General features: G+C 49.5%; 1 protein-coding gene across 1 annotated transcript in view; it reads left to right on the top strand.

Annotated features, from left to right (window-relative positions):
- The first annotated feature begins 647 nt into the window (after positions 1-647).
- Positions 648-12,731, top strand: part of LOC147736831 (uncharacterized) — a 28,547-nt gene continuing 16,463 nt past the window's right edge. Inside the window, exons 1-2 of the mRNA XM_086953521.1 lie at positions 648-1,229; positions 1,302-2,475. Coding sequence (XP_086809647.1) covers positions 648-1,229; positions 1,302-2,475 — 1,756 coding nt within the window. The remainder of the gene's footprint in view (positions 1,230-1,301; positions 2,476-12,731) is intronic.

The raw sequence follows: 12,731 nt of genomic DNA, 5'->3' as shown, positions 1-12,731 counted from the left end.
AAAGCTCCTTCCATTCGGATCTCTCTCCCGGCTAAATCCATTTGAATCTAACTTCAAGTGTTTTCCCAGAAATCTGACAACGCACAAACCTATTCTTCCCTGGTCTGATTAGTTGTCTCCTCTTTTATGTGTTTCTGATTCAGTTCCAAGAAACCCCAGGTTGAACATGCTCTCTAAATATGTAATGACACAACACGCGTTTTGTAGATTCTGTAGAGGTTTGGTGTGTTGGCGCGTGCTTCAGTCACTGACCTGAATATTGCAAAAGAGAGGTGTACAGTGCAAGTGAGGATGTTAGCGCAGTCTTGTCTGCCAGGGTATTATAAACCTTCGATTGCTGTAAGGCTGTTACAGTGTCCAGTTTTTGTGGTGGCACAGTGTACAATTTGAGCAGACCAAGGAACAGACATAGTGTTGGAAACATTTCAAATCCGTGCCTTTCATAATATATAAACTATGTTGCGGTTATTGTGACATTTTAATGATTCATTTTTTTCTGGTTTTAGAAATGAGCGATGTTCTCTGATCACACTGGGGTTGGTGAGACAGGAAGGAGGATTTTGACCTAACTGTCCTGTGATAACGTGTTGTGTTTTCTCTTTTCCTTCTCTCTGCAGACATTGAGACTTGAACATCAATTTACCGGAATGGGGAGAAGACGGGCTCCAGGAAAGAAAGTGACAGCGGAGTGTTCACGTGAATCCGTAAGAGCCACAGACCCATCTTATCCTCTTCATGACGTCTCAGCTTCAAGATCCCGAAATGATGCTCAGAGGGACCAGGACCTGGAACCGCTTTCGGAGAACCTGCCGCACATTATCCTTCTATCCATGCTGGAGGAGTTGGAAGCCAAACTGGATAATTTGTTGAATACTGTGGTAGACGTACCTTCTAGAGTCGCTGGGCTGATTAAGAAAATCTGGATAGAAAAGGATCAAGGTTACCTAGATAATGGTACGGTGTCTTTGGAGATGGTCTGTCCGGCGAGCATTAGAGATTGTACTGTTAGCCGGTCTCCTGTGACACCTCAACTGGACAGGCCAGGGGATCCGAGCTTGTATCTTCAGACAGTGTGTTATGATGGGCATGCACCAAAGCAGGAGTGTACGCTCTCTTCACCGACCGATGGTCAAGGGCGTCCAGAGGAGCCAAACCTTTGTCTACAGCCAGTGTTTCCAGATCGACGTCACCCACGGGAGGACCAGTGCTTGCAACCTGGGTTTCCAGATGTACACGGGTAGAAGCGAGACCAGTGCTTGCAACCTGGGTTTCCAGATGTACACGGGTCGAAGCGAGACCAGTGCTTGCAATCTGGTTTTCCAGATGTACACGAGTCGAAGCGACATCAGCATATGCAGCCTGGGTTTCCAGATGTACACGAGTTGCAGCAGGAAGAGTGCATGCAGCCTGGATTTCCAAATGTACACGAGTCGCAGCGAGACCTTTTCATGCAACCTGGGTTTCCAGATGGAAATGGACCTCAGCAGGATTGTACTCTATCCAGATGCCCTCAGACAGATTCTCCAGGCAGGTCACTGGAGGCAAACCTGTATCTTCACTCAGAATTTGTTGTTGGCCAGGCACCAGAGGAAGACCAGAGCGTACAGTCAGCGTTCGCAGAAGAGAGGGAGCCAGATGAGCCCCTGAATCAAGAACCATCCTCATTGTCTAGTAAAAGCTGGGACCAGCAACAGAACCTCTGCCCACACCCACTATTTCCTGAAGGACACGAACCACAGCAAAACCACTGTATACAACCCGCGCTGCCAGATGGGAAGGAACATGATAATCCCTTAGAGGAAGGATTGATGTGTTATGATTTCCAAGATCCCCAGGAGAACCGCAGCCTACAACCCGTGTCACCTGATGGGATGTCATCAGACGAACACTTAGAGTCTGGGCTGTTGTCCTTTCATGAGTTGGGGTCACAACAAACCCAGTGCCTACAGCAACACCTATGCTTGAAGCAGGAACGTCCTTATGCGCAGGATCCAAACGTGAACTACGAGCTAGAATCAATGCGCCCTGAAGCACAGGAACCAGATCAGAACGACAAGCTAGAACAGACCTGGGCAGATGCACCGGGTTCAGATCAGAACAACACAGTGGAACCACTGCACTCTGCGGCACTGGATCGAGAGAGAGAATCGGTGCTTCCTGAAGCACAAAAAACAGATCAGAACACGGTGGAACCACTACACCCAGAGGAGCAGGATTCAAATCAGAACTACAAGCTAGAACCAGCCTGTACTGATGCATGGGGTTCAGATCAGAACAACAAGCTACTGCAACCTGAATCACAGCATCAATATCAGAACTGCAAGGCAGAACTGCTCTGTCCTGAAGAGCTGGGTCTGCCTGTGCCCCCATCATGCCTAGAACTGGACACAATTACTGCAGATGAAGACGCCCCCTCAGACTCAATGGAGACAGGACCAACACAGTCACATTTATTGCCGTCCAAAGCCACCCCAGGTATGTGTTTCGCTATACATGGACACGCGGAGGGCATACTAACGCATGTTACCTCTTGAGAATGCATATTAGCAGATTTTAGAAAGTCTCTGAGGCGATCATTTGGGTTTGGGTGGAACCCACTGAGCGATACTGACCCCCAGAGTACACTGGGTGCAGATGTGTCCCTGCATTCTTCTCTGTTTCCACACAGGACTGCATCCTTCCTGTGCAGTAGTAGGCCTGGTAATGGGACTCTGCATGAGACAAATACGCCAGTAGCTCTCGTCCTTCCTTGTCCGTCCCTATTCCAGGCTGAGGAACTGGAAATAGCGCAATTCATGGGAGGAATTACTGGGCAGAATCACAATAGTCGGATACAAGTGATGTGGTGTTCATTGAGAATAGCAGACATGCGCAGTATAGAGAGGGAACTGGGTTTCCGGTTGCACAGTTACATTGGGTAAGATGCAGTCGTCTCAAGTTCCTGATATAAAAATCCTAGTCTGTATTCGGCCTCAACAGCAGGTCTGACTAGGGATGTTCTTGCCACTGCAGGGTTCTCCAAGAGTGCACACGGCCTTGTTGTGAAAGACAGATACACTACGTGATTCGCTGTATCTGACTTGTGAGTTCACCCTCCCGAATTCTAGCTCAGTCCCAAGTGTGCTATGAATGGTTTTAAGGGAACATAAAAGTAGCCATGACATCCTGCCTTTAGCAAACTCTTTAACTATGAAAAATGTCATTGCATCATCACACGTAACATGCTGAGTTAGGGTTTGCACACCGTCTTCATGTGTGTTGTTGTGCCTCCCTGCCCGGACCTACACCCCGCCCTCGGCCTCACAGCTGTCCCTCCCTCCCACTGAATCTCCTGGCCCGACCCTCTGCCATTTCCTCTGTGACCGTCCTGATCCTTCCAGAGGCGGTCGCTCCCCCACGCAGCTCCTCACCCCAACTGCAGTGGTATCGTAGCGCTTGAAATTGACTCTGATTGCTGCCTCCCCGCATTGCTGCTAATTTTTAACTTTGATACTTTTCATCGTAGCGCTTGTATTTTGATGTGATTGCAGCCTCCTCGCATTGCTCGTAATATAGAACTTTGACGCTCCTATTTACCCGCGCTGCCAAATCGAACTATCTAATTAATTGACCCGAACACGCTGATTTGTGTGTGCTTACCGCCGCATTGTGCCTAAATTTATTTCATTTCTGTTGAATGTTTGATCGCATAGCGTAGTATTGCCCCAATCCAGTTTGGTTTACTTTGGTTTATTGCCAGCAGCCATCTTCACGTGTGTTGTTGTGCCTCCCTGCCCGGACCTACAACCCGCCCTCGGCCTCACAGCTGTCCCTCCCTCGCCCCTCCCACCATCCACATATGACAGATGTATCTGCGCGCAGAGTTCACGCGCAGCGAGCGCGCCCCATGCGCGCCGAAGGAGTGCCAAAGGTAAGCCCGTCTACGCCCGTCCGCGCCTGGACCGCGCCCAGCGCCAGACCTCCTGGTCCCCCCCCGCTCCCAACCCACTAAAATCACATATGACGCCGCTACTCTCCTCGCCCTCAATCCTGGACGTACACCATTTTGCTGCGAAGCTACTCCTGGACGTACTTGCGGCCCTTTCGCCTGCCTTTCCTGCAAGTTCAACGGCTTTAGGACCTTCACCAATTCCACGTCCTCCAAACACATCTCCGACTCAAACCGCCTAAAGTGCATCCTGCTCAACACCCGCTCGGTCCACAGACACGCAACAGAACTCTGGGACCTAATCGACTCTGCGTCACCTGACATCGCCTTCCTCACCAAAACATGGATGAACACATCATCAGCTCCCGACATCGCCATAGCCATACCGGATACTTACAAGATTATCCGCAAAGACCACACCAATCAAACAGGAGGAGGCATTGCCATCGTCCATAGGAACACCATCAAAATCACAACCAGTTCCGACGACAATCTTGCAACCGCCGAACATCTCCACTTTCAGATCCACACCGACCCCAGGACCACACTGAGAGGCACCCTCATCTACAGGCCTCCAGGTACCCGCACCCAATTCAGCGATGATATCACGGACTTTGTCAGCCTACAGGCCCTAGCCTCCGAGAACTACATTCTTCTAGGAGACCTCAACTTCCACCTTGAAAACAAACACGACAGCAACACCAACACCCTTCTGGACAACCTGGCTAATCTCGGACTCAAACAACTTGTAGACACCCCCACCCATGTAGCCGGACACACGCTCGACCCTATCTTCACCTCCAGCAAGCACATCTCCTTCGATCGCACCACAACTCTCGACTGGACGGACCGCAGCTGTGTTCACTTCAGCTACAAAACCTCCCTAACCCACAATCGCCCTCAACTTATTCCTCGGAGAAACTGGAACAAAATCACCTCCGACCAACTCCTCACATCACTCAACCAAAACCCCCCCACATCTCATTGGACCCAAACTCAAGCAATGGATCACCCACAGTGCTGACGAAATAGCACCCCTGAAAAAGCACCAGTTCAAGTCACACAGCAAAAAGGCTCCCTGGTTCAACGATGACCTTAAAAAATCTAAGAAGCTATGCCGCACCCTGGAGAAGATATGGAGAAAAAACTCAACCTCAGACAACATGGCCTCCCTCAAGACAGCCACCCGCAAACACCACCAACTGATTCGATCCGCTAAGAAATCAGCATTCAAGAATCGTCTCGACAACAACACTCATAACAGCAAGGAACTCTTCAACATCGTCAAAGAATTCACCAACCCCACCGCAGCATCTAACGACATCACTCCCTCCCAAGACCTTTGCGACGCGTTATCCTCCTTCTTCTACAACAAAATTCCCGACATCCACAACAGCTTTGAGAACTCTTCCAGCGTTCACCCCTCCACACCCCCCTCAGATCCTTCTCCGCCAACTAACTTCCTCAGCGCCTGGAATCCAATTACCACTGTAGACACCATTCACCTCATGAACTCAATCCACTCTGGCTCGCCCACTGACCCCTGCCCCCACCACATCTTCAACAAAGCTGACTCCATCATCGCACCCCATCTCCGTGATGTCATCAACTGCTCGTTCAACTCTGCCACCTTTCCAGAAAGCTGGAAAGACGCAGAACTCAGCGCCCTACTGAAGAAACCCACAGCAGACCCTTCTGAACTTAAAAACTACCGACCCATATCCCTCCTCCCTTTCCTGGCCAAAGTCATTGAGAAAGCCGTCAACAGCCAGCTCGCCGCCTTCCTTGAATCCAACAACTCCCTTGACCCATCTCAATCTGGATTTCGAGCCAAACACAGCACCGAAACCGCCCTCATTGCAGCGACCGACGACATCCGAACACTACTGGACAACGGAGAAACAGTGGCCCTCATCCTACTCGACCTATCCGCCGCTTTCGACACAGTCTGCCACAGCACCCTCATCCATCGCCTCAGCAACATTGGCATACAAGGAAAAGCCTTAGACTGGATCATCTCATTCCTCGCCGGGAGAACTCAAAGAGTCCGACTTCCCCCATTCTACTCACAGGCCACCGAAGTCATCTGCGGCGTTCCTCAAGGATCCTCACTCAGTCCCACCCTCTACAACGTCTACATGAGTCCTCTCGCCTCCATTGCGCGTCAACACAACCTCAACATCATCTCTTACGCCGACGACACCCAGTTAATCCTCTCCCTCACCAAAGACCGCCAAAACCAATCTTCACGAAGGCATGAAAGAAGTAGCCGAATGGATGAAACATAGCCGCCTAAAACTCAACTCCGACAAAACGGAAGTACTCATTCTAGGATCTTCCCCCTCAGCTTGGGACGACTCCTGGTGGCCTTCCGCACTGGGCGCAGCACCCACACCCACAGACCATGCATGTAACCTGGGCTTCATCCTAGACTCCTCTCTCTCGATGTCCAGACAAGTCAACGCTGTCTCGTCCTCCTGCTTCAACGTACTTCGCATTCTCAAAAAGATCTTCCGCTGGATCCCCCTCGAGACTAGAAAGACTGTCACCCACCCACTGGTCACGAGTCGACTGGATTATGGTAACACACTTTACGCCGGAATCACAGCAAAATTACAGAAAAAACTCCAGCGCATCAAAAACGCGTCAGCGAGACTCATTTTAGACATCCCGCGACTAGATCACATCACCGGACATCTAAAAGATCTCCACTGGCTTCCCGTCAACAAAATAATTACTTTCCGCCTTCTCACCCACGCACACAAAGCCCTCTACAATCTAGGACCCGAATGCCTCAACACTCGACTGTCCTTCTACAAACCCACCCGCCAACTAAGATCATCCAATCTTGCCCTCGCCGCAGTCCCGCGCATCCGGAAATCCACCATGGGTGGCAGATCCTTCTCCTTCCTGGCTGCCAAGACCTGGAACTCCCTCCCCACCCACCTCCGCCTCACTCAGAACCACATCTCCTTCAGAAAAGAACTTAAAACCTGGCTTTTCGACAAATAATGAACCCCTCCCCTAGCGCCTTGAGACCCTCTGGGTGAGTAGTGCACTATACAAATGCCAGAACTTGAACTTGAACTATTGTGGTTCTAACTATAAATTGCATATTGCAGTGGTTTGTTCAGTTTTAATTTTTAACTATAAATGCACTTTACCCTTGTGTTATAACAAAACCAACTATAATTTCACTTTAACATTATTCAGTGAAAATATTTTAGGGATAAAGTACCTCCGGCCACACATGATAAGGATATTGCATGTCAGCGAGGAGTTCCAGAACTATATAGAGGAACAAGGACGAAGGCAGAGTTACTTTATAAGGTTATTGGACTCCGAGGTGACTTGCAGTAATCTTATAAAGTGCGCCAGGTGGTACTTTATCTCATACTAGCAGCCTTCCCGACGTTGTCCGGGTATGAAATAGAATGTGTGCAATGTGTGTAATAGGCAAGGGAAATTTATTTTAAAATCTCGCGGTAGACAACATTTTTAGCATGAAGTTTTACAATAGTTAGGCATGTGTGTGCAGATACTGTGTGTACCTCTGAGTAAGAAGTATTAGCAGATGTCTCTAGTGTGTATGCACTCCACTTCCGTAGGTAAGCGTGTGTGAAAGTGCATTCAGTTGTAAATTTCGTGTCCCCGCAGGCCCGCTGAATCGCGTCATCCCCCGCTTGAGGCCCGGCTCCAGTTTTGTTTGATGTTGTGCTTGTGGTGTAAAGTCGTTGATGCAGAGAGTTGAGTGGGTGACAGCGCGCGATGGAGACGCTGCACGTGTGGCAAAGTGCAGTCAGTTCAACAGTTAGTGTCCCAGCAGGCGCGCTTCGTCTCGTTATACGCGCATGGGCGTATGGATATGGATAATACATGTTCACACCATCACCTTTCCCACAAACCACTTAAAACCTTGTAGCGCAGCTCTTTCATATGAAAGAGCAAACATGTTTGCAAACAAGAAAAATAAAAATAAAGCCTCTAGTGCAAAATTAAAGGCATCAAAAACCTGTGGGATATTTTTGGGGATATTTTTTGCCCACAAATATTAGAAACCGTTTAATACAAGTCATTAAAAAAAAGCTGCAGTACCTCAGAAAATGTAGAAAGAGATCGGAATTCAGAGCATGGGGAGGGGTGACTCTTCCATCTGAGCAAGGCCATGCCTGGCAGGGTGAATGATGGCTCCACCCCCCCACTGGGCGTCTGATAGGAGACCCCCGCATTCTGAAAGAGCAGGATGTTGTCTCGTAAACCAAGTGCGCCCTGACCCCACCAAACTAGTTCTGACTGGATTTAGTGATTTGTGGCTTTAGAGAACAAATACTTTTTTGGTATAAAACGCTGCGCTGGAACCTTGTCCAGGTGTGTTCCTTCAGGATGTCAATATGAAACTCTGTCCGAGTGAACAGAGGAAAGGACTTTTGAAACTTTTACCAAGCTTGCTGAAGAAACTACTCGAGGGCCTGAATCAAGAGAGCCTCCTACCGAAGTCTCAGGAACATTAGACTTCACCCCATCAGCCGTCGGAATTCCAGTGTGAGGAATTCTGCTTGCAGGTGAGGCCTCTGTCAAGCAATCCGGATCCTCTAGTTCTACTGTGAGGAACGCGGACTGGGAACCTTTGCTGAATCTGTGTGACCGCTGCAGCTAAGAGAGAGCTGTCGCAGCTGAGAGTTTGCCTGAATTTGAACCTCCGGAACCTTCGATGAATCTGTGTGGGCCGCTGCAGCTAAGAGAGAACTGTAGTCGCTGAGTGCCCACCATTGTGCCAGCCTGGTCGAGACCATCCTTCATCCTGTGGGCCGCCGCAGCTAAGAGGGAGCTGCTGCCGCTGAGTGCCCGCACCTTTGCCAACTTTGCATCATTGTGATCTGTCCTGTGGGCCGCCGCAGCTAAGAGAGAGCCGCTGCGGGCCCGCACCTTTGCCAACTTTGCATCATCGTGATTTGTCCTGTAGGCTGACGCAGCTAAGAGGGAGCTGCTGCCGCTGAGTGCCCGCACCTTTGCCAACTTTGCATCATTGTGTTTCGTCCTGTGGTCTGCCGCTGCGAAGAGCGAGCTGCTGCCGCTGAGTGCCTGCATTTTTGCCAACTTTGCATCATTGGGATCTGTCCTGTGGGCCACCGCAGCTAAGAGAAAGCTGCTGCCGCTGAGTGCCCTCACTTTTGCCAACTTTGCATCATTGGGATCTGTCCTGTGGGCCGCCGCAGCTAACAGAGAGCTGCTGCCGCTGAGCACCCGCACCTTTGCTAACGTTGCCTCATCGTGATTTGTCCTGTGGGCCGTCGCAGCGAAGGGAGAGCTGACGCCGCTGTGTGCCCGCATCTTGTTCACCATTGTCGAGGATTGTCGCTATCGTCTCGTTGGCCGCAGCAGCTAGGAGAGAGCTGCTGCCCCTGTGAGCCCACCACAGAGCTGCAAGACGAGAGTTATCGCCACCACCAGCCGGGGCCACCGCAGCCGCGTGCTGCTGCCGCTGAGAGCCCGCCTGTCCCTGAGTGCCCGAATCATTGTGGGTGCACACTGCGGACCCCTGCAGCCAAGACTTGTGGTCGCTGGAAGTTCGCCTGTCACCGTGTCCGCTTCTTTGAGAAGCTGCGTGCTGTTTCCTCTTTTAACGGCAGGTATCTGGTGCGCAACGGGTCGCGTAGGCCCCGGCCTTGAACTCAGTCAGTGTCACGTCTGGTGAATATGTTATTGCCTTTTTGAGTCCCTACTGGTTTACATGCATTGTAGCTTGTTAAAACGCTTTGAGAGCCTTGAGTTAAACCTTAGATACAGATATTATTTTTCTATACCTACTTGAGTTGTGTCCTTTTGTGGTTTCGTTACTGCCTTATTGTGCATGGTCATAAATGCTTCTCACACTGCCTCTGCGATAGGCCTAACTGCTCGTGCTACGTTACCACAGGGTTGAGCAGCGGTTGTCAAAGGGGGTAGGCCACTTGCCCTGACTTAGGAAGAAGGGTCCCTATTTGGACATTGGCGCCAGCCATTGCCAACTAGAGACCCCCATTTCTAACATGTTTCATGACCTGACCTGCCATTCACCCTGGCTGCTGGCTCTTCCAGCAGGCATTGACCTCAGAACTCAACGGTAATAACTTATAATAGTCGGGTTCTGATGTCTTTTCTTTTTAATCAGCGACTCGCTGCGTCACAAGTTGCTGTTTATAAAGAAATTAGGGCCAGATGTACGATCATTGGGATTTGCGACTCACAAATTGCGATTAATTGCGAGTCGCAAATCCCAATGTACAACATTGTCTCAGACAATGTTTGCGCTTCCCAGTGGGGTCGCAAATTGCATGCCTCATGAATATTAATGAGGCTGTCGCAATTTGCGACCCCATTGGGAATGGCTGGCTCTCCCAGGGATGGTAGCCTGCAGGGATCAGCAGACCACCATGTCTGGGACTGCTTTGTCAATCAAGCAGTTTTTAAAAAAATGCAGCCCGCTTTCCTTAAAGGAAAACGGGATGCATTTAAAAAAGAAAGATTAAGCTTTTCAGTTTAATTTTTTAGGGCAGGCAGTAGTCCCTAGGACCACTGCCTGCCCTTAAAAAATATTTGGGCATCCATTCACAAAGGGGAAGGAGTCCCTTGGGGACCCCTACCCGTTTGCGAGTGCTTTACCACCCTTCTGAGAAGGGTGATAAACTGCGAATGTTTTGCGACCGCACAACATTCAGACATAGGTTTTAGACTCGCTATTAGGAAGGAATGCTCTTGGCACGGCCCTTCCTAATAGGGAGTCGCTAACCCCATTTTGCGAGTTGCTAATTCATTAGCGGCTTGCGAAATAGGTTAGTACAATGGGCAGACCGATTTTGCGGTCGCAAAGGGGCCAAAATCCCCTTTGCGACCGCAAATAGCAGTCGTACATCTGGCCCCATGAGACTGCCTCTTATACAAAGATTACAGAATCCCATGTAATATAAATATAGGAACATATAATAACTTTGGCACAGTTCATTGACTCTGCACAAAACTATTTGGGTTTGTCTTGGCTAGTTTTATGTACGTCTGTCAAGTGGGTGGCCAAGTGCCATTTTCCATTTAATTCCCATCGAAAAAGTTATTAATAGATCTACAGAAAAAAGGCTGAACGAAATTACAACACACAGTACTCATGGAAGGGCCTTTGATTCATTTGCTATAAATCCATCAGTTATGTTTGTGAAGTTGAGCATTTGAAAAGTGTGTTTTTTGTGGGCTTCAAATCAAGCCACTAGTCAATTAAATTAAAAATATAAATGTAAAATGCCAGCATTTGTAAAGCGCACATCTACCCCCGACGGAGGTGTCCCGGCGCTGGGGGCCCTCTGGAAGATTAGGCAAGCTATTGCCCAGAGTCACATGGTGCTCCGTCCATCATCTCCTTGTGGTTGTCGTATTCGCCCTAAGTTGGCAAAGTATGCCCAGACGTGGGTCCCTTGCTCACTTTGCCACTGGATTCAAGCTAGCCTGGCCGATGAGGGGTGTTACCCTGAAACCGGTCCCAGGCTGCTTGTTTCCAGTCCAGGGAAGACCTGGCTCGGCAGTTTAGGCTGGACTGGTCCCATGAGGAACAGGGTCTCCACTGATTTGCATATGGCCATGTCTGAACTGGGGAGGCAGAGTGAGCTAAAGAAAGATGATGAATTCAACCCAGATGTGAGACTGGGGGTGAGTGTCTGCAAAGTTTCAGCTCTCCGTCCAACATCTCCTCGTGGTTGCTTTAAAGATAGTTGTGAGAAGTTGGCCTGGTATATAATGCTCACTAATTCTAGTGATCACTTTGTACCATGCCAAGCAACCCTTATGATGATTGGTTGTAAGTCAACCTTATAGACCAGTTATCCTAGTGGTAACGTGGACAAAGCAGTCTTAGGCTAAACTCTGAAAGGCATGTGAAGCCAGCTGTATTACCATACACAACCCCCTTGAATACCAAATGAAAGGACACCACACAGATATATATTGAAAATATATATTGATTTATTAACTACAAAATCCCCTGGACTCTTTATGAGCACAGAAGCACAAGCGTTAAATCACAAGACAGTTTAAAATACACAAAAGTTGCACAATATGGATGAGCCCTAGGGGCCACCTAAACCATATACTAAGAAAGTGGTATAAGAGATACCAATCAGAACGGAAACAGGCCTAGGGCCTTGGGAATCGGTGGAGCTATTCGAGACTAGCAGTGACTAAGTCGGGGAAGGCCCGCGGGACTCGGGTGCAGTGTTTAAAGTGCACGCACTCACCAATGTAAAGTCTATGGTGCGTAAAAAGTACAAAGTTAGTTAGTTCGGAACCTTCCGAGTGACCTAGAACGCTGAAACTTAAGACACAGGCCCTTGAGATGTGTACCAGTGTAGGAACACCGGCGGAGCTGAGTTACCTCACCCACAGGAAGCGGGTGCACAGGGTCGAAGTAGTGTCGGGTTTCGTCACGCTGGTCGATGGTGCTTGGAGTTGAAGATGCTGCAGGCGGCTCGATGTGAAGAGTTCCGGTGGATCCAAGGGTGGATCTGAAGATGTGAAGACCTGAAAGCAGAGGGGACAATGTTCAAAGTCACTAGCCAGTGACTACCGTGGAACCAGATTGGAACCAGGCGATGTCGGGTGCAAACAGGCGTTGAGGTGTAGCTTCTCCCTTCAGCCACGTGGACACCGGGGGTTGAGGACGTCCAGGAGTCGATCACGAGCTGTCCCAAGCAGGCTTCTCGCTGTTGGCGGTGTCGGCAACTTGATCGGAGCAAACAGGCCTTGGCTAATGCAAGCCACGCAGGAATCAAAAAATGCTTAA

This window comes from Lissotriton vulgaris, chromosome 1_2, assembly GCF_964263255.1.
Source record: "Lissotriton vulgaris chromosome 1_2, aLisVul1.2, whole genome shotgun sequence".
NCBI classification, from domain to species: Eukaryota; Metazoa; Chordata; class Amphibia; order Caudata; family Salamandridae; genus Lissotriton; species Lissotriton vulgaris.
Note: the sequence above shows the minus strand (reverse complement) of the source record. Positions and strands in the feature narration are given on the sequence as shown.